General features: G+C 40.6%; 1 protein-coding gene across 1 annotated transcript in view; it reads left to right on the top strand.

Annotated features, from left to right (window-relative positions):
- The window catches only part of CEP112 (centrosomal protein 112), a 156,443-nt gene that overhangs the window by 49,677 nt on the left and 81,831 nt on the right, over positions 1-24,935 (top strand). Inside the window, exons 18-20 of the mRNA XM_017811814.1 lie at positions 4,855-4,990; positions 8,258-8,365; positions 19,673-19,855. Of these exons, the coding sequence (XP_017667303.1) occupies positions 4,855-4,990; positions 8,258-8,365; positions 19,673-19,855 (427 nt within the window). The remainder of the gene's footprint in view (positions 1-4,854; positions 4,991-8,257; positions 8,366-19,672; positions 19,856-24,935) is intronic.

Raw genomic sequence — 24,935 nt, 5'->3', positions numbered from 1 at the left:
TAAGCCACATCTCATTCATCATTTCCTAGTTGCTGTTTTTATTCTGTTTGCACAGCACCTAGCACAACAGTACCCTGTCATTATTATAATGAGAAATAGTTATAATAATTATTAGTGTGTTTAACCGATGTCTGGTTAATTTGTGAGCCATTAATTTTGAATGTGATGCATTATTCTTCCTATTTCTGTGTGATACTACACACGTGGAGTATTATTTACTCTGAATTCATTAATGGCTCTAAGTAGTGATTTAGTTGTTAATGTTATCTCATGATTTATTTAAAACATAAGTATATCGTTTAAAATAATAATTGTATTGTAAATATTCATTGTTATAGCTTACTTGAAGGAATGCAGACCAGCTTTTTGATGTTAACATCTCGAATTATGCAAACTGTAAACAATTTATAAGTGGATTTGTGCTTTTTCTCATAAAGACAAGCTCATCTTATTCTTAAAATTGGGGAGTGAACGACGAAATTGTTCTTGGCTTTATATTTTTGCCTTTATTTCTTTGAAATGCTGAAACAAGTTAGAATGCTTTCTAACAACTTCGAAATATTAAAGTGCCCAGGGACAGGGTAGGGATGGTGTTTTGAAGGCAATAAATATTTCAGCTTCACATTTCAGTCTTTCTTCTTCGCTGCTTTGATCTGGCTTTGGTTTAGTTATCATTCCGCTTGAATGACTTCACGCCGTCTTTCTTCCTCTCCACACCAAAAAAGAAGTGTTCTGCACATATTCCATATGTCTGGGTGCTGCCATAGTAGGAGAGGCCTTGTTTTTTCCTGGAATATCTGCCTGTGGAGTTGGATACTCCAACCACGGCTGGGTGGGTGCATTTAGGCCCAAAGCTGGCCCTTCACCATCACCATTTGTCAAAAACAGCAGAGCAAGAAAAGCAAAGTTGTTTTTTGTGTATTTCAGAGGTTTGACATTTCTACTGTAGCATTTTTTGTGTAATGATAAACCAACCCAGCAACCCCTTCTCTTACAAATACATGGGACTTTAAGCCTTGATACGTTATTTATGGAGTTGAAATAGTTGGTGTTGTAGGAGTTGAATCAGAGTGGTTTTTAGTGGTTGTGGCACCAAAATGTGGTGTCATGGATCTTGCATTTGGGTATAAATTGAGTTAACTGCTGCAATTATGTAGAGTCCTGATGGTACTGGGGCACCTCCGTGTGAGAGGCAATCTGGGATCAGGAGCAGGACTGTGGGTCAGCTTATATTTCCCTGTGCAAAGTCAAATATCTGTGTCTGTGAACTGGATGGGTCCTTGTGTCTGTAGCTTTTATACACAGAAGATACTAAGAGGAAACTCCTGGAATTTGCTTTTGCATGGAAAGTTTGGGTGTGTCCATTCTGTTCACATGTGTGCTTACACTCCATGTCTAAAGGGTTTTAATTTAATTTATTGAAGAGGCTGAGACCCAGACAGGTACCTCTCCTGCTCTTGGGTGCTGTTGGAATGGTGGGAACCCTGTGAGTAACATATTGGTTCATCCAACATTTGCTGCAACATCCCAAGTTTAATTAACCTCTCCTGTAAATCCCTGGACTGCCCCGTGTTTCATTAACGTGACTTGCAATGCTGCAACGTCTCAGTGTGTTTAATTGTTACCTCAGAAAACGTTTCAGGAGGCAAAGCAAATATTTATGATTAAGCATGAAGAAAAAATACGTAAGATGTTCTTATTTCCCATTTATCAGTACATTTCAGAGAGCTGCTTTCTCAAATTGTAACTCTGGACTTCAGAGTCAACTTTCCCTGAGATGGTTTGTGCTGTGTAAGATTCCCGGTTCCGTTGCTGTATCCTTTATACACTGAAACAAAAGGAATGTACTGCTTTTAAAATTGGGGCCAAGGAGTAAATTCATCCTGTTTTTACATTCAAGCCGGCTCAGCTTTAGGGGATTTAAGTGATGTAATTGTGTTGTATCGGGCCCCACAACTAGTCCAACTGAAAAAAAAAAATAATCTTCAAAGTGAATATTTTAGTGCTTCATGCAAGGCACATTGCTTGGTGTCTTGGGAAGAAAAAGTGAAGCTTTTCTTATATTTGTGAACCGAGGGCCATTGTTGTACAGGTTTTCTAAGCTTCTGTACAAATCTGAACTGCACAAAAAGTGGAGAGCTTTGGCTCCCACATCCCTTAAAAATGAAGTTTTATTCCTGGCTATAATGAGATGTTGCATTTATTCATGGGATTAAGTCCTTAAAAGAAAGGAAGGTGCATAAAACCAGATTCCTAGAAGTTTACATCATAATATTTCAAAATAAAAATAATCTTCCTAAGGAAGAAGATGCATAAATTTGGAGCCTTGCTAAGAGCACGAGGTCTGACATCTTGTCTTTTTGTGTTTAGATTTGTTACGTTTCCATCTGACTCGACCAAAAGTGTCTCGTGACACTTGTCAGTGTGGATGTGTTTGAGTAAGCTTTGATTTTTGGATTTGTTTCCAGTGGGGAGTGGAAGTATTAGATGTATTTTGCAGGGAGGGAGATTTGTTTGTGCTGAGTTAAGTATCTCAGGGAGAAGGAGTGGAGGTTTTCCCCTCTCCATGGTCCCTCCAAGGTAACACACGTGGACAGAGCTGTGCTGGTGAGCCTGACCACATCCTCCCTTCCAGGATGCAGAGCTGTTATGAGGATCTCAGAAGATAATTCAACCTCTTACAAATTCTTCTTTCTGTGGTAGATTTTGTTGTGGAAGAGGGGAGCGAGGTACTCACCATAATTCAGTGTCAAACAGCTGTGAACTTAAAAATATCTGTAATCAGCAATTCCCTGGCTCGTGGGTTTTGGGGGATAACTGAGCCAAACACCTTTGCAGCTGGAGCTGATGGATAATGAGCTTTTCATAGCACTTCAACCTCTGGAAGTATCACTGGTTGTGCCCCAACCTCTGGAAGCATCACTGGTTGTGCCCATTCTGAGAAATGGTGGAGGAGTTTTGTCCTTGCAGTTGTGATCTTTTGGATCATTTAAATCCTAAATGGTCTTTTTGCCACTTGAATTTAGATGGGGGGGGGGAAAATGTTAATTTGTTGGTTTTTTGCTGTGTAATTTTTATTGTCTCGTGAATGAATGGAGAATATGGTACTTTATTAATAGACAGATTATGCTTCGTCCTCAGAGGACTCTAGGAAATGGAATTGATGAAAATAAAGCATATCTGTGTGGATGTGATGGATACTCTCTAGCAAATTTGAAGAAATTTGCACAAGTCCTCTATGAACACAAACCCAAAACCCCTAAACAATTATCACCAGAAATGTGATACAGGATGTTGTTGTGTTTTCCTCATTTCTGCTGGGTAAGAAAGGTATTTTCCTTTTCCTGTAAGGAAAAGAGCAGTCTCCCTACATCTCAATTATTCCATCAGCTGTAAGGTACCAAAAGAATTTATTTTTCTTTAAAATATGCATCATGAAAAAAACTATAAAAGTAAACAGTAATACACTGACTCAGGGCTTGTGGCATTTCTTTGATCTCTTTGCTAATGGAATTACCCTGCTCTCCTCCACTGCAAACAGCCCCTTTGTGAAGATGTAGGATTATGTTCTTTGTCCCATTGTCAAAGTCTGGTCTGAAAACCACAGAAGAGGATGTGAATACTGTAACTTTGGGCTTGGCAGCTTCCTGACCTTTCTGAAAGGCTCACTCAGTGCTGCAATAGCTCCTCCAGTGCTGGCAAGGTGACAGACTGGGTGAATTAGCTGGGCTTTTCCGTCTCTTATGTGTCAGAGTCTTTGTTTTATATGGAAATAATTTCTGTCAAAATGGGAAATTTATCGTGAGGTACTTCCCCTCTGCCTGTAAAATGAAAATGTCAGCCACAGGTCTGTTTGAATGTGTCTTCTGTTACAAGCCATGGGTGGAGCCAGCTTTGTCCAGCGATGCCACCGTCGCGTTTCCCGGTGTCTTAACGCAAAGTCAGGCAGCTCCTCTGACCTGTGGCAGTAGAAACGTGTCACAGAAAGTTGCAAACACTGCCTGGTTGCTTTCTGTTTGGGGAATCACATCAAAATTTCTTAAATATTTACCGGTTACCAGAGTTTTTGTCTGTGTTGTGGCAATATGATGTCCATCTCTGTTTTTTATTATAAAATATGATAGATTCATTACTGTTGATAAACCATCGTGTCTGAAGAAACCCAGCCTGATTTCTGTAGATGTCTCGAGTTTAATACGCCAAATATAAAATATCTTTGCATAGAGATTTAACATCTGCAAAGGCTGAATAGGTATTACAGCATTATGGGTTTCTAATAGATTAAGAAGGTACCACATGTCACGCATTACCCTGCTTTGCATTTTGAGATATGACAAGCAGGGAATAATCCTGCACCTTGTCTGAGCAAAGATGGCACTGGGATAATTTTTTTATTTTTTATTTTAATGGGAGTAGGTGATCGTGTTAAAGGGAGTTTGTTTAAATATTGGGGGGGCACTAAATATAACTTAATTAAATCTCGTTTGTTATTAATTATATATTATGATTAAATTTTGTTAATGGAATCTCGTTTAATGGTGGGATTAAAAAAAGGAGGTTCTCCAGCAGGTAGTGAAGCATTGAAGTCAACACAGACTTTGAAGGTGGAGGTATTGTGAGCTCTGAAGGCCGTGTTTGGGCGTGCGAAATTCAACCGGAGAAAGCGAAAATAACTCGGGCCTTCCATTCCCTTCTTCAAAGCCCTGCCAAGGGAAGTTGGGCAGAAGCTGGGACAGGAAATTGAAATCTGAATACTTATTTTCGACTGATCGGGTTAAAGGCCTCTCTTTTACACCAGCACACTCGTTCTTTTATTTGATACTTGAACTCTGAAAATTTTCTGTGACTTTCTAGGGAGAAGGAGGAGCAGCTGAGGCGGGTGACGGAGGTACAGAGGCTGCAGGCCCAGCAGGCAGGCGCTGCCCTGGAGGAGTTTAAGCGGCAGGTGGAGCTGAACTCAGAGAAAGACTCTGCAGAAATGAAACAGCGGGTGAGGAGGTCACAATGCCAGCCTTTCTGAAACTCTGGCGCAGTGGGATAGCGGATTCTGATCTTATAATGCCAGAAACATGCTCCACTTGAGAGTGCTACATCAAAATCTTTCACAATGTAGTGTCTTTGCCAGCAAGTCAGAAAGGGATGGTGGCAGTTGTTTCATCTTTCTAACAAAGCCCGAGTTGTCATTGTTATAAAGATATCTGCAGTTATGATACTGATTAGGGATTTTTCAGGAGTGAGAGTATAAAGTGTTAGTTTATACACCCTATGGAACAACGTTTGTCATTTTCCACTTAAACGTGTGTCTCTTCCTACTCTTTTCCAGAGGACTCTGTCTTCCATTAATGAGCTCCTGTAATCAGTTGGAGCCCAAGCAGGGGCAGGGCCATTGTGGCTGCTGCCAGTCATGTGCACAGGATGGAAAAATCCATTTTTCTGTCCCTAAAAGACAGGGGCTTTAATTTAAGTAACAAGGTTTTATTGGCTCCAGTTTCTCACAGAGCAAACAGTAGTTAAACCATCCCCTCTGGGACTTTACAAAATGCAGCCCAGGGGGTGAAATCAGGAACAAGCAACAGGTGATCAAAAAGAAGGGGAGGAAAGGGATATTTCCTTAACTCCCTCGTGTGGTTGAGATCTCCAAGCATAACTCCAGCTTGTAATTCTGCCTGACCATATACTCAGTGTTCCAAACTCACCTACTGTAACCCAACCTTGCTGCTGACAGGAGGGTGCTGCAGGCTGGCACTGCAATGGATTGCTCAGGATGCTGGCTTAGAATTGAGGAAATTCTCTTTTTGTTGTTGTCGTGAAATTATTTTTATGAAAGTCTTCATTGCTGGTATTTTGAAGACCCATGCAGACAGCAAATAATAGAAAAAAGCAAGAACAAACTTATAAAAGCAACAGGCATTCAGCAAACTGGACCCACGAGGGCAATACAACAAATCCTACTATTTTAATCTGACATTTTCTCTACTACATAACTCTCCTGCAATTTCTTCAGGATGACTTAAAGTAGTACCCTGTTTCTGCTCCAAAAGAGATATAGTCTCATTCTAGAAAGACTAATAATAGTTTCATTCGTTTAAAAAACCTCCAGCAAACAAAACCAATCCAAACCTAAAGAAAGTGCAAAAGAATTCGGAAAACTTAAGTCACTTGTAATTTTAAAATGACAGTAGATTTCTTTTAGAATTCTGCCATGGCCTGGGAAATTTTGAAAGTGAATTTTACTGTGCTCCATGAATCAGCCATAGGTTTACTCTGTCCCTATTTGCCTGCTAAAATCTAGAAATAGTAAATGATTTTTGTACAGTTGAGTAACACTGTTCTGCAGGAGCCAAGGTCCAAGGAAATACATCAAAGGAACACTGCTGTGGCTCTCTTCAGAGCTTTGGCTTTTGCTGTGATTCTGCATCCACATACTCTTTAGATAAATCACCTGATACATTGGAGCATACTGGAAAATTCCTTGTTTTGTGGTTAGGTGGGATGTGTCACTTATAAAACAACAGCTGCAGTAGCCATAGCAACGTTGTACTTTTAACTACATTAGAAATGCTGGGCTTCTAAAGCCATTTTTGGGGTGTGGTAAAGTTAATTACGGTGATGAGTAGGATGGGGCCTGGCATTTTCAGTTCTTGTAGTCAATATTGGATTCATTAGTCTGGCTGTGTGATATTTTTTTGCCATCTGCTTCCTATTTTGTCAAGCTTGTGATTATTAAGAGTCACCTGATGCCCACTGATGGGGGAGTGATGGTTTTTAACTGCAGGATCTGCTTTTTTTTCCCCCCAATAATAACCAACAAAAAGAGGAACAATACATAGACTGTGTCATGGTACTTCAGATCTGGGGCTTCCTGGGTTTGGCAAATAATGATCAGGAGCCTTCACTGCACTCGTAGGAAATATATGAATGTGACCTAATGAGTAAACCACAAAAGCCAGTAGATTTAAAGAATCTTTGCATGTGTTTTTATTATTTCACGTTTTAGAATGTTTTCATTCTGTTAGAAAAAAAAAATCCTTTAATACAGTAACAAGATCTGTTATTTTTCTGGGTTTTATTGACCTGAGTAAAGTATGGCCATGGATGTGCAATCTGAGTAAGTTTGGAGCGGGAGGAAATTATTCATAAAATGTTCATTGAAGTCCCTTTTCTTAATGGCAGATAGTACAGTGAGGTTCAAGAGCTGCTTCCTTTCTATTCTATTTTACTACTTTCTAGTTGACCAACTGCTCCTAGTCCTGCACCTTCCTCTCTTGCTGAACTACTTTCCAATAAAATGCTTTTCCCGCTCTGAGTGCTGCCTTTTCTCCTCTTTCCTGGCTTGGGAGTGATGTCCAGGCCAGTTGGCACAGACATCTGTTGAAGGCTGAGCACTCCCTTAGGCCAAGCAGGATTTTGGCTTGTGGTTCAGGAATTCATGTGTTTCTTCTTTTTGTGTAGCAGATGGGTTTGTGGCAGCACTGCCCCTCCCGACCCCTGCACCCTTTGCTCTTTTTTAGGGAGACATTTTTTAGGGAGATGGTTTATTCACTGCTTGTGTTGGGATCTAGATCTAAAAGTAATTGATGAGTATGCACTGCAGCATAGTAATATATATATATATAAAAATATATATAAATATTCCCCTGGAAACATGCCTGATGTGCAGCTAACAGTTGTGCTTTTGATACAAAAGCCTTTGTTAATTGAGTTGTGAAATTGCTTCCTTGATGCTGTGTGCTGGAATCTGTGGGACTCATTATTCAGAGGCGATGACTATCTTCAGAGAACTTCACTTGCAGCCAAATAATTCTCTTTTAAGTTATTTTCTGATTTAATGTAAACTTACTTTAAATGTGCAGTTTATGCACTGACTCGCACATGATTTCCCTTGAATTTCCATGGGCAGTGTATTTTTGAGTGAAATATATTTGAGTCTTAAATGTGTCTAGAAAAAATGTTCACTTAATTTTGATGGGATGTTCACCACTGTTGAGTGAAAAACTGAGTCAATACTTTGTAATTAGGGAGTGGCATGACATAAGTGATCACTCTGTCCTTGGGTAACTAATAATCCTGTAGTGACTGAATATTCATTTTGACCACAAACGATGTTGTTACCATTCCCAACAAGTTATATTCTCCTCTTTGATGATTTACAAACAACTGTAGAAACATCAGAACATTTCAAGCTCTGCCTTTTTTTTTAAAAACAAAAAAAAAAGAAAAAAATTAAATTAAATATTCCTTTTCTTTTACCATGTAGATGGCAGAGGTTGAAGCTGATCTAAGCAGATCAAAATTGCTACGGGAAAAACAATCCCAAGAATTCTCCTGGCAGTTGGAGGAGGTCAAGAAAAACTATGAACAACAGGTCAGTGGCTTTGCTCCTTCAGGTGGAGAGGAGGAGGGACAGCCCTTCCTGCAGCTGTAGGTCAGTTCCTGGGGCAGGCTTAGCCCTGTTCTCACTGTGTGTTTCTGTCCTTCCTATGAAGACACAATTTATAGATCTGCAGAGTTGATTTGTTGGGGGATGGAGGAGGAAGAGCCTCCACAGAAAATATTTTTGTTTCCTCTTCGCGATCCTTTGTACCTCCGACTCTTTCAAATTGTTTCCCAGGCTTACAGGTGGCAACACCTATTTTCATAATCACCAGATTGAGTTATTTAATGCATTATCTGTTTTTCTTCTTGTCGAGAAACAGCGGTTTGTTCTTTTTATCATTTTGAGCGTGGGGTGTGTTCCTACAACTGCTTGTTTTGGCCCACTGATGGTGTTTTTTCTCCATTGTAAAGTAATTTCAGGGTTGGGGAATATTCAGGAAACATTTGGGTGGAGACAAGAAAGTTGAGTTCAGTAGTGTCATGGAGTGTGAAGGGAAAAAACAAAAGTAGAAGTAGACAAATGGTTGCATGATAGAGGTTTGAGAGCTGCACAGCTGGGACAGCCCATCCCAGCTGGGGTAAGATGCTGCTTGGTCATGGAAGTAAAGTGGCCTCTGTTGGTAACACCTGTTAAAGGATTAAAAGGTTTTTTTAGTGCTTCATAGGAGTAATGTGATTAATCCATAGAAGTTCTCTCTTATCAATGTGGATGTAAGTTTGCATTTCCACCAGGGGATGTGGTTTCATTTCTTTTCATCCTCTGTGCTGGAAGGGGATGAACCACTGCAGTTGGCTTTGGCACGAGACCTGCTCTGGTCCATCTGGAAGGGGCTTTTTCAAGGAATTAAGGAACAAGATGGCTTTGGTGGGTGTTGGGAGAGACCTTTGCCTGTGCTCAGGAGGAACAAGTGTGTTTTGTGTAGGAGGGAGTTTGTTGGTTCAGATCAAAGTATTTTCCTTGTCCTCACTCAGAATTATCAGTGTCACCACTTGGGTTGCCAGGATTTTGTTCTGTCTTAGGAACATGATTGAGAGAGGTAAATACTAATCTGCAGCGTATCAGGAGTTAGGACATTCCTGTTCCTACCTACAAATGGTAATTTTTTTCTTTATTATCCATGGTAAAACCTACCAAACCATAGATAAAATGTTCTGCCCAGTGCTCAGCTGGCTTTGCTCACTAAAGGCAAATGATAATGTCTTGTATTGTCATGGTTTGGTTTTATGTGTTTTCTTATACCCCCACTCCTATTATATTTACACCTTCTGGAGACTGGATCAAAAAAAACCCCAAACCCAAGAAATTAATGTGAGGGTTAAAATGGTTTTGTTGACTCTTTTTACATTGCTATTCTGCAACAATGTTGATATTGTGGTCAACATCAGTGAGAGCCTTTTCTACTCAGAGGACAAGTTTACTGCTTCCCTTTTATTTTATTTAGGTAGCTGCTTTTACTGTAAGAAAGAACAGCTAGGCTTTATGAAACATCACTGGAACCCAAAGGAAAGGGTTTCAGCACTAAACAGCTAAACAATGAGAGCCTCAGAAGAATTTTCAGCGGAATCCTGTTTATGCCCTTTCTAAAAATTTGTTTCTCTTTGTACTTCATTTGGAATGTTCTTTGAAAACTTGTGAGCATGAAAAATATGTGACCCTTCCTGCAGATTGCAGTGGGTTATCACTGGAAATGATGTTCCTTTTGTATGGTCCTTTCTGCAGCACAAAGCCCCTTCAGCCCCACCACGGGGCAGGATGAGCTCAGTCCTTCCACACTTAAAATTTCCTTTCAGTAGTTCCAACTTCTGTTTCTCTGTATTACCCTCTATTTATGCTTCAGAGCTCCTAAACCATTTTTAAAGCAGACTTTTCCTTGCCTTGTTTTACTGCATATTTCTTTGGTTGTTACTTGGGGAGGAATAGGCTGATTGAAACTGTTTAAATAGAGCAGTAAATTAGAACTGGGGATACATTTCGACAGGGCTCTTGCAGACTTCCACTTGGAAATGACACCCAGCCAAAATCCTGGATATTTTAGCTACCTGAAAAATGTAGTAATTGCTTTGAGATGTTCTGCCTCAAGTGTTTGAATCTAATTGTCAAATGGAATTTACACACAAAGGGAAGGAAAATTGACCCTGAGCTCTGTTTTGAGTCGCTTGGCACAGCGAGTGGCAGGAGAAGTGCTGAAGGCACCCTGGACAATTCACCTGCCCATAAATTTAATCAAATTGGTAATGGAGAACCAAATTAACGAATGTGTTATCCTGTTCTCCAATCTGAGAAATATTTTGGAAATGTAGGGACTTGGGAGCTGTGGTTTCACCTCTCTGCTTTATATGAATAGTTACCCGTGCTTCACAGGACTCTCCTGGAATATTGATTTCCAAGAGATTACTGCTGTGAACGTGTTGGTTGTGGGGCTGAAAGATTGCTCTGCCTGAAGCTTAACCACAGTGATGTGTTACATATTGATATTTATCTGATATTTTTAACAACAAACAACCTGATATATACCGATATTTATGTATTTTTTTCTTTTGCTTGAAAAAGAATTAGGACAAAACTGTATAAAACCATGGCAGTTAATATTTTGTTAACTTTTCAAATGCATTAAAATCCATTCATAAGGTGAAGAAGAACTTTTGGATCTTGCAGTATGTCTCTCCCGGTTCCAGCTTCATCTGATTCAGTGCCACTTGCTTTTGAAGTATCCACTGAGAACACACTTAGAGAGAAACTGGTGGCTTTTTTTTTTCTTTCTTTAAATATACTTTAGCTCAACTTTGTTCTACTTGCAGCTGTTAGATTTGAAAGTATATTTTGAAGAAAAAAATAACTCCAGCAGCACCACAGTTCCTATCTGCTGGGAGCAGCTGCTTTCGGCACTTCAAAGCCAGTGGACACCACAGTGAAGGCCTCAGCCTTTCCTGCCTTTGAAATGGTTGCAGGATCTATAGTTGGGCTTTATGGCACTGTCAGCACAGGAAAAAAAAAAAAAGTTGTTTGGTTTTTTTGCACCCCCTCCCTTTATTCTTTTTTTTTCAAATTTTTTTTTCCTGCTTTCTAACAACATCCCCAGTTTAGCTCCCAATACCTGGGAAGTGTTTCTGCTGAGTTCACTTTCATATTTGAAAGAGCACGTGCCCCAGTAATGCATTTTAGTCAAATTTGACAGGAAAGTTAAGGAATCTGCTGTTTTTTCCCCATATCCATGTCATTGGAGCACTTTCTGAGAGCACATCTCTCGTGATGAGTGGTGGTAGCCCAGCAAAGTGCCTGTGGAGGGACAGGGCTTCATGCAGGGATTTCCAAGCAGGCTCAAGCACATACTCACCTTTTGTTTCAAGCAGGTTTTCATAAATTGTTGTGAATGGAACACTTTCAGTGAACTTAATGTGATGTTAATGTTTAAATGACATTAACTTGTCCTTTAAAGCAATAATGGTCACTGTGATGCCTGTTACACCCATTTTTTCCTATGAGTAGTTGCTGAAGTGTTATAACTGAGCGAATGTGAAACAAATGAAATGCAATATTAGTAAGAGAGCCAAAGTCTAGGAAATTTTGTTTTCCTAACAGGGAGAGATCACACTATGAAACAGCTGATGAGTTACCGTGGTAGCAGGTTGGTGTTACCTGATGAGTTATGGCCATGCCTTCTGAGATTAGATGCCAACCTAAATATATAAAATAACTCTGTTGGTTTGGTTCATCTTCAACTGTGTTTATTCCATTTAAAATAATTATTCATGCTTCCATAGGAAAGTGGGAAGCTGTTATGTGATAGCTGAAGAATCTCCCCATATCTCGGGAAACCCTTTCTTGCAACATTTATCGTTGAGTTCTTCTCTAAAACTTGTGGAAAAAATAGAGTTGTCATCTTGTCCTCTTTAGCCAAATAAGAAAGAAGGGGGACACCTTCAGAAATATTTTACTGGGCATTTAACAGAATCCCTTTGAAATCATGCTAAAGATGAGTAAATAGTCTATCCCTTTAAGTTGGGAGCACAACAAAGGTGTGGTTGAGCTTAAATATGCCTTTTAGATTAAAGAAAGAGAGGTAAAGAAGTGCAAAATCAGCTGGTTAAAAGTGAAAAAGCGTGTCTGCAATCTCACCTGCCAGCAGCAAGGACAAGTATCTGAGGTGGTGTTGGGAAGTCGTTCTTATTTTAGCAGTGTGCTGCAGCAGAGGAAATTATTGAGAGGAAGAATGTGCTTTAGATCTTTCTGTTTGTCTTTTATAACTTTGTGTGAGGTTAATTTAAAGAAAAGAGTAGCTTCTCTCAGGTAAAACATTAATTTGGTAATTAGAAGCATTGTTTTTATACACAAGTGTGTGTATTTAAAAGCTAATGCCTTATTCAATGCCACTTAATATCAAGGTTCCAAGCACAATCTCATCCTCAGTTGCTTAAAATAATTCTAAAGTGTTATTTAGTTCAACATGTAATAGTTGGGCATCTTTCCTGCTAATTTTTAGCTGTTTAACTTTGTGCCAAGGGATTTCACCAGTGTTTGGATGATCAAGGCTGTGATGATGTTGTTTTGCTTTTGCTTAAAACTGCAGCGATAATTCCGTGAAATGCTGGAGGTGTGGGGTATTTTTGACCTGGGTGTGTTTTTATCTGGAAGTGTAGGGTATTTTTGACCTGGGTATGTTTTTATATTTTTCCCTTTTAGACCTACCCAAGTGTATTTAGGTAATAAACATTGTTTAATTCAGGCGTTCGAGAGTTCCTCATCAAAACGTTCTGAAGAGCCTTGCAGAGAATTTCCGTGTTCTGTCTGGGAAGTCGAGCCAGAAGAATTTGTGTATGACAGAGTGGTGTAAAGGCTGGGACCTCATGAGAGAGAGGGGGAAATACAGCATAGGTCAGGAGTAGAGTAAAAAATGAAGATTAAGCATTGACTCCAAGAAACTGCTGTGACTCGAGGATGGGACTTGGAAAGGAAACTCCTCAGGGAAGATAAGTCCTTTTCTGGTTTTTTCTAGCTTCTCTTTTACCAATCTGTCACCCACTGAAGTGAAGAAAATACTTACAAAAGACCTGCTTGAAATCTGCTATTCCTCACACACACACCAATGTTCCAAGTGTTTCTTAGCTGTACTTTAACCTGTTCAGTTTTATTCCGAGATCCACAATCCATTTTTAATATGCTGGTTTAGTTATGAGGACAGTCTTTGTGAAAAGCTTTGTTCCTCTCCTCTTTGTCTGTAGTCTAAGATAATTGAAATACAGTCTGTTCTTGCAAGGAGGCCAAATGAGCACGGTAGTAGAAGCTCTAAATTTTTCATGTCATCAGCAACAAGCTGCATAAATTTCATTTAATAAATTAATCTAGGATGCATAAACGTTTGCTTTGAACCATCCTAACACACAGATGAATGCCTTTTGTGCAGGATATCTGAGGAATAGTTTCTTCAATCAACATCAACTTTTCACTTTATAGCTAAAACTCACAAATGGGAAAAGGAGATGAATTTAACCTCCGAGTGAAGAGTGGGTGGAAATCTTCTCATGGTACCATTGCTGTTTACAGAATTGTTAACTAGACAGATGGGTATTGGCACTGTCTCCTTCAGGCATCTAACTTTGTGATTCAGAGTTAAAAGCCTGAGCTCCCTGTATAGTCAACAGAATCAACTTTGAGGGGAGGAGGGAGAGGGGAGACAGTTCCAGGAACACAAACGGGTGCCTGCAGTAAATAGCGAACGGCTGCGAAGTCGGTTCTCAGTGTTCAAAGAAGGTCCTTGGATAAACTCTGAATCCCCAAACAAAGACTATGTACAGTAAATTCTGTAGCAGAGCCTGCTACAAAGAGGCCCTCGCAGTGACTCAAGGTCTGTTAGTTTGTGAGGAGTGTTTCTGGTTTTAGTGGCGCGGGGGGGCTGGGGAGGGGCCGGGGCCTCCTCGTGTTCATCGTGGTGCCAAGTGGGATTTAATCACGGGGATGCAACTTCATTTCAATACATTGTGGGCTTACAGGGAGACTGGAGAGGGGTTTTTTGCAAGGGCACGTAATGACAGGACAAGGAGGAATGGCTTTAAGCTGAAGGGAGGGTAGATTTAGATTAGATATTAGAGGAAATTTTTTACTATAAGAACGGTGAGGCCCTGTCACAGGTTGCCCAGAGAAGCTGTGGCTGCCCCATCCCTGGAAGTGTCCAAGGCCAGGTTGGACAGGGCTTGGATCAGCCTGGTCTAGTAGAAGGTGTCCCTGCCCATGGCAGAGGGTTGGAACTAGATGAGCTTTAATGGTCCCTTTCAACTCAAACCCATTCTATGATTCTGTGATTTTTAAAAAAAAATAGCTTGTGCCAGGAAGACTGGGCAGATAGGATTGAGGTGGCGTTTGTGTTGCCCATACTTTAAAAATACTAGAATTCTGAGAGGCCTTTGTAAGTAAAAATGTACAGATCAGGTATATAATTTTACATACATAGTCAGACCAGTCAAGTGTATTGTTGTAGGATAAATCAAATTGCAGCTTAGCCAAAGACCAGCTTGTTTCTTTTAGAGAATTTCTTGCAATTCTTAGTTTGCAGCTGAAATAGAATTATTAGTGGTTGATGAAAAGGTGTAAGTAAAACAGGAAACACAGGCATGCCAGTTAAATTATTGCAGCCTGCAATGAAATAGAAAGTCAAATGCATTTGCTCTGCATGTACCTTACCCCACGTGCACTTGCTGCTTCAGTGGTAGTGTGTGGTTCTGCACACATTATTTTTCACTCTCCCATGTGCCCTTGGCTCGTTATAACCCTTATATCTTGGGAGTACTTTGTGTTCCAAATGACAGAAAAATCTAAAAAAAACCTGTGTACATTTGAAATCCATTTAATTTCCCTGTTCCAGAGGAGTTCTGGTAAAAGAGTTGTGGTTTTCTCCCTTGCCTTGCACTGAAGATTCTTCTTTTCTACCGAAAGTTATGCTAAGCCAGAGCCCAGCATGATTAATACTCGTTCCTCCAGCCTGCTAGGTCAGATTACTTTTAGAAGGAGTATTTGTGGAGATGGATAATCCCCATATCCTCACGAAACATGCACGTTTATTTATAGGCCGAGGAGCCAAAAAACGCCGGATTTTACTGGAGTTGTTATCTGGGGACAGATCATGGCTGGTTTTGAGCAGGGTAATGATGGAGACACCTGATGTACAAACACTTTTAACTGCTTTTAAGATAGAAATACTGCAAATAGATGTGCTGTGGGCCTCCTGCAGAGTGAGTTTAGCTCAGTTCTTTGCCGTGACATGTGTAATACATTGGTGGCTTCTCCAGCCCTCAGAAGTTCAGTCTTGCCAAAACAGTGCTTATAAAATCATCCTGCCATGCAAAACTCTATTTTATGTAGGTGTTACTTAAAATATTTCTGGAATTGCGGACATAAATTTACGTGAATTTTCATACTTTGGTGTCAAATATTTATTGTAGCAGTTACATTTTTCAAAGGGGCAGTGAGCTAACTAATTTCCTCTCCCTCCTTTGGGGACTCTAAAAAGAATTTCAAAGGCGTACTTGTTCTTGAGAACAAGTTGAAATTGTTCTAAAATTGAAAAGCCTAAACTCAGTGTGTGATGTAAAAGCAAAAACTGGATAGTGGAAGGTCTTTTCTATATTAGGGACTTTAAAAAGGTATTTGCTGACGTTGATTATATTAAAAGTATTTGGCTTCTGAAAATATCTCCTGCAATCAGCAGGCTGTTTATTGTTGACCTTTGTTTTTCAGATGTGCTGAGAGCAGCAGGATTTCACTTGGGGTCTTTAGATTGTCTCTTGTTTTAGCAGGTTGTCCTAAAGCACCTCCCCATTGAGTGCAGTTCATCAGCTGGGGTTGTCAGTGCCCTGGGCGTGAACCACGTTGCCAAGTTTGTTTGGCATCTTGTGTGTGTGTAAGGGAATAACAAGAGACTGTGACAGTTTCCAGGTTAATAATTTTTAGCTTTTGTTAAGAATTTTTTCTTTTTAAAATTCTTTTCTCTGCAAGAGTAAGGAAATAGTGTTACATTTCCGTTAAAAGCTGAATTTAAAAGAAATAGTGTAATTAAAAGCTAAGTTTAAAATAAACAGTGCAGTTCTGGTGGCAGCTTAGTAAATCAGCTGCTGGCTGTTGCCTTGAACATGATTCTATCATACTGGTGTGGAAAGAATTAAAACATGAAGAATTCACATAGGATGAGATCATAATTTCAAATACTTGTTACTAACAGTGTTCCCTGGTAAGAAAAGCTGTGTCAGGTCAGACAGTCCTCCTTGGTTTTGTGTCCAGGCCGTGGCTGGAGAAAGGAACAGAGGTACAGAGAAGGGAAATAAGAGATTTTCATCTTTGGGAGGACAAGATGAGGAAACATCCCAGGCACAATGGCTGCGATGTGATTATGGTAATGGGGCACACACGATTATTTAATGAATGTTTCTTTTCAGCCTCGCCCCTAATTCCCATTGTGAATCTCATGTTGCTTGTCTGGCTGAAGTGTGCAGGACCTACAACTGTCTGTCTTCTGGACACTCAGGCACTGAGTTTGAGCAGACATTTTAGTGTGATCTGATGAAGTGCTCAGCATCAAGGGGTACATGCAGAAAGATCTCAACACTCTACAGCTTATAAAGGAGGTGGTTTTGTTATATCATTCATAAAGGCGTTCTCACCTCAAAGAGAAGGCAGAATCTGTCTGCTTTATGAAGAATTAATACAGTTTTCATGCAGCTTCCTGTGATGAAGTAGTCCTGTTGTGGCTGAAAAGCAGCATGGATTTTCTTTTTCCTTTTGTTGGTATACACTAAATTTTTCCCCTTTAAAAAACCAACCCAATAACAACACAAGAATGAGAGAGGGAGGAGTGGAAGAGGAGCTGTGGTGCTTGGCAGCAGTTCTGAGGAGAGCAGGACCTTCAGGGAGTGCTCACCAGTGCAGTCAAATGGCTCAGTTACTTCATGTTATTTGTACAGGAAAGCAGGTTTTTGTTGGTTCTGAATGTGAAGTCCTTCATTAGGGAAGATGGGTTTGGAGGTCTTTGAGGGATGAAAATGTTGAGGTCCTCATCCTTCCTCTCCTCTCCTGTCTCTCCACCTCTGCTCCCTGCCAGAAACTTTAAAAAAAAAATCAAGCAAAACCACCGTGGGGAATGGTTTGCTTGAAGTGGGGAGGTGGATTTTTTATTTCAACAAATCTGCCTTTTGTAAAACACCTCCCCTCACTGTGCCATCCTTTCTCTTCCCACATAGCCCCTGGGGGGACACCTCTCTTGCATACAGAAGGACCTGTCCCTTGTGCTCATTCCATCTCTTAAATTCAAAAATGTTGTGTCTATAATATAAATACTGTAAGTGAAGAGATTGCTTAATAAAACTATTTACTTTGGTCAGCGTGGTAGACATGTGTAACTGGTTGCAGAAGTAGGGTCTGTCTTCTGCCCTCTCTGGGTCACATTCTCTGCCTTCTGTTAAAAAAGTGAAAACCTCAATAATTGAAGTTCCCCCCCAGCAAACTTCCTTATCCCAGACCTACATGGCACAACCAGCTAAAAACCCAGTAATTAAGAAAAGAAAATGTATGAAGAAAAAGGCCTCTTCTGTTGACATGATTGCTTTTTAACTGGGTCTGTTCTATGAAAAAACACTGAATGTTTTTCCCCTAAATCAGGCAAAGGCTTTACACTTATTTTAGGGAGCAACAGCTCTTTCTCTTGGCCACACCAAGGACACCGCCAGCATCCGAAAGAAAACAGTTTTTTAGAGAAACTTTGGGCAAAAACCTGGAGTAAAGAACTTGGTGTGACGATCCCAGGCCCGGTATGGACAATGTGTGTCTTCCTGGGGGGTTAAACCCCACAGGGGCTTCAGACATCTCTTAATGAGCTCTTTAGTGTTATTAAATAATGTAGATATGTAAAACCATGAAATATTGCATCTGTCCTCCTCGCTCTGTTTTCGGCAGGACGCTCCCGGCTGCAGCGCGGATGACACATATTCCTTTTAGACTTACGATAGGCTGATCTGTAGTTTGAAAAGATGCCTTTTTTTATTTTAATTTATTTGAACTTAGCATCGAATTTTCGCCACGAAAGCCAGGAGAAGAGCTCATATCACTCCAGAATTGACTGCTACAGCTTTAAGATAAGGTGCCGGGCGCTCTCGGCGCACACACAGCGGCTCCTCCCGTTTGCTCCTTTTTTTCCCTTTCTCATGCTGAAAAAATACCATATTCACCATACCAGATTTTTTTTTTTATTTCTTTTTTTTTTCTTACATCCCACCCCCCCCTCCTCCTTCCTTCTCCGAAATCCACCAAAACTGAAGAAAAATCCAAGTGACTGTTCTTAGCAGCTGTGTGGCCCGGAGTTCAGTGGGGAAGCGGCTTCCTGCCGTCCCTATTCATCACCTGCTTCAAAGGCGGGCTGGCCGCTCCAGTGTGCAGGCCAGGTAGGGTGCCATTGTGCGCAGGCGGGAGGATTAGTATCAAAGCTGCGGCAACCAGGCCCTTGGTCTCGGGCTGCCATTCAGGCAAGCGGGGAGAGGCAAAGAGTGGCCAAGGTCACAGCATCCAGTGTGGTTCGGACTGGGAACGGATCCTGAGAATAGAGGGCTTCTTATGAAATCATGGTGCAAGCTTGCGGCACAGCAGGTGCCCTTCTGGAACACATACATCTGTTTATGTTGGGATAGCGTAGCTGACAACGGGATAATAGAGCTTTGTTGTTTTGGTTTTTTTTTTTTAATATAATTTTCTTGCCTTTTTTTTTTTTCCCCTTGATTTAAAAAAAAAAAAAAGCCAACTCCATGCGCGCCAGCGTTGAGGAATATCGCAGGAAGAGCGTTCGCTTTGGAAATCATAAAGAAATCTTGCAAAGCTTTAATTGCTGGGGTGGGGGGTTGTGTGTGTATATACTTAAGCGAAGGGGCGAGCAGGCTGCCTATTAACCATTTAGGATCCTCAACCCTGCTGAGGAGCAGCAGCGGGATACGGGGGCACCCGACACACAATGCGACAATGCCTTTTTTTTTTCTTTTTTTTTTTTTTTATTATATATATTATTTATTTCTTTTTTGTCCGCGCCGACATTTGTACCAACAAATTGGTTAAGGATGCGCTGGATTTGCTCGGTTGTCTCCATTGTTGGGATTGTCTGGAGGAATTCTGTCACGCTAACGGTGGCTTTTTAAAAGGTGAGGTAATAGTGACGTAAAAATAAAATTGCCAACTTGATGAAATTAGGGGGGAAATTAAGCTGTAGATGAGTTGTCATGACGACAAGGATGTTCTATTGATGAACTGTACTCCTCCCTGTCCAATCAGATAGTGGAGCTGAAGCTGGAGCATGAACAGGAGAAGACGCACCTATTCCAGCAGCACAGCGCAGTGCAGGACTGCCTGGTCCGAGACCATCAACGGGAGATCGAGAAACTGGAGAAGCAGCTTCGCGCTGCCATGGCAGAGCACGAGAGCCAAAGTCAAGAAAGCAGGAAGCGAGACGGGCAGGTAACGATCGATAGCGATTGAAAGGCGGTCGCTTATTAGAAATTGCTGATAACGAGTGTTTCCTGTTTGCCAGCATTGTTGGAGGTGCACGCCGGGGGAGCGGTTGCGAAACTGGCACAGAAACGTGATTTCGTTTTTCTTTTTTTTTATCTTTTTTTTTCTTTTTTTTCTTTTTTTTTTTTTTTCCGCTTTCCCCCCTCCCTTTCCAGTGCTGAATAGGGCTTTAACTGCAAAAACCACAGGTAGCCAGATTAAAAATCCCATGGTGCGCTATAACTCGGCCTATTTATAATCTTGTCTCATTTTCTTTCATGATGGATTTGTTTAAGGGAAAAAAAGGTATCTGTTCCTTTCCCCCCCCAGCCCTCACACTCACCCCTCCTTTCCTTCTTCCTGGGCAAATCCATATGAATCGTATCTGCCTCGCCTCGTTCGTGTGCTTTTTTTTGTTTTAAATCTCTGCAGGTAACTCACAATTGGCTTTATTTCCTTTTGTTCGTGTCTTTTTGTTTCAGGTTTTGTATTCTAGGTTTGCATTGTGTGTTTGGCTCCGTGTGTCGGATGTTTGATAAGATGATGTGGGGTTGGGGTCGCTTACCATCACGTTTATTTTCCTACACACACGCACCCCTCCCATCCTCCATCTCTGTGGTCACTGTTGGAAGCCATTTGGCAGAATAACCCCCAGCTGGGGTAGCATTTGACTCTTCAAACTTCTGGATGAAATGCACACTGTCAGCATGGAAAATGATCTTTATGAGTTTTCACTTCAAAAACCATCTTATTGCCTTTTTTTCCGTCTATTTTGTAAGGCTGGCATGGTATATTTTCCTAAGAGCCTTTATTAAAAAGGCCTGCAGTGGCGATATTTAAAAAATGGAGGCAATTTTTGCAGTTGAAAGAGTTTTTAGAAAGGAATCTTTACTAATCAGCATTAGGGTTGCTTATCACGCCTGGATTATTTTATACCAAAACTGGACATTTTTGATAAAGCATCTTTAACTCCACATGTTTTCCGCACACCACCACCTTCCCTGGGAGATGTTAGACTCACACATTGAGGCATTTTCACTCTACTTTCCCGTAGGCTGGTAGGCTGTGGCTTTTACTGGCAACTAGGATGTAGCTAAGTGACATTGAATTGAAGTTGAATACTTACTTTTTAAATCAGTTGGGTTCTTTTTTACTTTGGATGGCTCAGACTATCGAAATCTGGCTTAAGGAAGTCTATTAACAGGCAAACGGCTTGTTGGGGGAGGACGAGGGGTATCTTGCAGAGCCAGGACTTATTTCTCCATTTCCACCATTATGGTTTTCCAACGAAAACGGGATATACTTTTGTGGGAATGCTTGGGAAGAGGTTATTCAGGTGGCTTCTGAAGAAATTAAATCTTACCTTTTGCTCTTCGCTGCATTGTGGGAGCGAACAAAGACTTAAATCGTTCAAGGGGTTGGTTTTTATTCTTTGCAGTTTTTATTTTGGCCCAAGATAGATTCATCTCACCTATGGAGCTGTTTGCTTTTCAGAGTTGTATCCTCTTCTCACCTGCGTTCCTGCTGTTGTGGTTGCCTACAAAGGCAGAGCTCCCAGGTTTAAAAAAAAGCCCCAGTTTTAGAATGATACAGAATTATTCTGTCTACCCGCCAGTGTTGATCACAGTTATTTATTGCTCTGTACAACGCTGAATACGAGGGAAAGGGACTCCTTTAAGCAAATTCAGAGGACTGGGAGGTGTCTGTGAGTACATCTCTCTCTTGTTCTGTTGTGGGTCGTTTCTGGCAAAGATTGGAGCCCAAAGTTTGGTTGTGCTTTCTGTTTGCAGTGGGATCGATGATCCTACTACAGGTGCTCTGTGGAAAGCTGGGAATTAGCGCAGCTCTTGGGAGAGTCTGAACAGTCTGAAAAGCACAGTTTGGCCTTTTTGTAGGGCTTTTCTTTGTAGTTTGAATATCCCTGTACAGTCATTTGAACATTGCTGCCATGAGAATGGCATGTAAATCAGGGAGGAAAGTGCAGTTGCTTTGACTAGAAGAGCTGTTGTTTGTTTAAATTCTAGTGAGACTCTCTCAGCTTTCAAGGATGCGGAATTTTCCATTTTGGAAATTAAATTGTTCTTCGTTCCTTCGCCTGGTCTTTGTGTTAGAACTCACCTCTCTTTGCTGTGAGCTCAAAAGACAAACGCTGGTGTTTCTCGTGGAATTATGGCACATATTTTTAATATTTCTTTTTTTAATCTTTGCCCGTGTTTACAAAAATGTGTGTTTTGGACATCGGATGTGACTAATGGCCAATGTCCTTTAGGAGACGTCGGGCAGACTCTTCACAAAGATAACCCAGTGATTTAATGGTTATTCGACAACGTTGCATTTTAAAAACCTGTTAAATTTGAACCACATTTGACAGCAGCAATTTCCAGGAGTGCTTTGTATCCCGGCGGAGGTGAGATGAAATGGGAGAGGAGGCCATTTTGCTTCGCCAAATGAAAAGTGGATTTGCTGGGTGATTCGAAAAATTTAAATAATAATTAGTGTTAATCACACACGAGTAGCTTGGTTTGAAGGACCTATCTGCTCAGGGTTGGGTGAGTGATGTGAAAGCACCACTATTAAAGGTATTCACTGGTTGTCTTCCTTAAATCCTTTTCCATATGAAAGAGGAGCGAATGTGTATTTCTTAATATGTGTGTTTAAAATATGTATTTTTCACTATGTTCCTAAAGACAGCTATGGCTGAATCCTGCAGATCAATTTATTCTACAGTTACAGGAAAGATTAATTTAATTTTTTTTATTGCATATCCAAGGTCTCTACTTTCACGTAGGTCTTTGGCTTCCGTGAAAGGCAGTGTACAAAATGGTTAGATTTTATTCAAATATGAATACATTTATTAATGATTTAGTCACAACTAGAGTATAAAAATTGAGATTTTGGTGCTTTGCCAGGTTTTAATTAAATATAAAATAATGTTACTGCTTCTTTGAAATATAAGTTTAATATATTTTCAGGAAAAGAACTTGATTTAAGTGGATTGATTTTTTGTATTGCTGATGAATATTTGGTGACAGTTGCATTCCACTTTAGCTCTTGGATTTTTCCATTTCTAGGAGGCTTGCTTTGATTTTTTTTTTCACCTGAGGTTGTAATGCTTGGAGAGGAGTAAATTGACTTGTAGGTCAATAAAAGTCAAAGCAGTACAAAGGCTTTTATACCGTGCTGTGTTTTGTAGGCTTTTGAATCCTATACATTTTCTAGGAAATGCCATAATGTTGTTATTCTTTAAACAGTAGCTAATCATACAGAAAATTTTTTTTAAAGGGTAGTTTTGAATCAGTACTTCTATTTAATTTAGATTTTTTAATACTTTCTGGCTTTTCTTTAGGACCGTTCTTAAGCTACGCTTTTCTTGGTCATTTGTTTCCCACCTCCCTAAATAATAATTTTAATTATACATTAGTACACAAAACAGGGAACTCCTTGGATGACAGAAGTGTTCTTTTTTTTCTATAAAAGCAGTCTTGCTACTGAATTGGTGGCTTTCTGAAGCAAAACTCCTCATTACAGAGAAGAATCCATCCAGTTTGCTTCTGTGAAATAAGATAGCAGGGTTAGGAAATTTTAATAACCGAAGCAGAGGGGCTGTGGTGCCGGTTGTGCCCTTGTATTTCCCCTTCATCCTTTGAATGTCATTCTCTCCCCATCTGACACGTGCCCTCAACCAGCTCAAAGATTCCCACGTTCCAGCTGCTGTACAGAGTTGGATCATTTTCGTTCTTGTTCTTCCAACCGTTGACCTTTGGGCGAGAAGAAGAAGAAAAAGAAGAAATAAAATGTACCCCTGTAACTTCAAATGCGGCGCTTGGCACTAAAGGAGAGGAAAGAAAGTTTCCACGAGGAAGCTGAATTCTTTTCCCAGGTTCTGTTGGGAGATAATTGGCAAGCCCAGTGTGTTCATCCAGTCGTAATTGGGTCAAGAGGAGCTCGAATGCTCGGGCGCGTTTTGCCCGCGTGTGTCACTGGTGGGCCGGTGTTTAATTGTGACAGACAATGTTTGTGCTCTCAGAAATGAGGCTGCTGTAAGAGGAGATCACTGCTTTTTTGGAGTTTCTTAGGGCTCTTGATAAACCATTATTGGTTGGGAAAGGAAAACCTTCAGCGGTTCTGAAGCCGGGTGAACACGCACGTTGAGAATGGAGGTGGTAAGAAGAGTTAATAAGGAATTATCCTGTGCCTGCAGTATCTGCTTCCTTTTTCCTCTTGATTTTTGCACTTCCCACAATCCCCTTGGCCTTTACCATCCTGGTTCGCTTTACCTTCTCAGAAATCAGCAGCTCCTTCCCTGGTGCCCCAGTATAGCACATCTCATCACTTCTTTCCTGGCTTCTCCTCTTTGAAAAATTGCTTCTTTGCACTTTGAATCAACCATCTCTCTGCAACTGGTGCTTTGCACTTGGTTTTGTCTGAATTAATTCCGAGCTGCTTGAGCCTGTTGAGTTAACAGTAAAATAAAAAAGCAGTAAGGATCAATATCTTCATTCCAGCAATGATAGTTATTTTCATTTCAGCAGGTTCTTGGTAGATGTTTATGGTTCTGTGTAGATAAATAGTGTATCAGCAAAGTGGGGGGAACAGAAGGGATTTATCTTGACTCCATATATGTAGTCAGTGTGAAGAGTGGCTGTGCTGATCCGTGTGGCTGCTGCAGAGCTCTGCCAACTATTGACAAGTGAAAAAATCAAGAGATCTTATGTACTTGTTTAATGATAACTGAATACCCAACACATGCACAGTTTCAATCTGAGTGTAACTATAGCTTTAACAGTGATTTTTCAGTACTATATTAATATGAAGGATTTGGGGAGCATTTGTTTCACAATAGGAGGCTTTCTTCACCTTTGATCTGAGAGTACTTACTGTTCTTTGTCTGTTACCTACAGATAAATCACTGATCAACTCTTCTGCTTCATGTAATTGTTGTAATATCTCCAAACATCAGTTCCCACATGGTCATTCTCCCAGTATCAGTGGGAACAATTTGCTTGATGGTGTCTGGAGGGTACAGAGAGACGTAGCCTGGGAAACA

The sequence above is a fragment of the Lepidothrix coronata genome, unplaced genomic scaffold, assembly GCF_001604755.1.
Source record: "Lepidothrix coronata isolate B3197 unplaced genomic scaffold, Lepidothrix_coronata-1.0 Scaffold34, whole genome shotgun sequence".
Taxonomy (NCBI): domain Eukaryota; kingdom Metazoa; phylum Chordata; class Aves; order Passeriformes; family Pipridae; genus Lepidothrix; species Lepidothrix coronata.
This window is presented reverse-complemented; position numbering and strand designations above follow the sequence as displayed.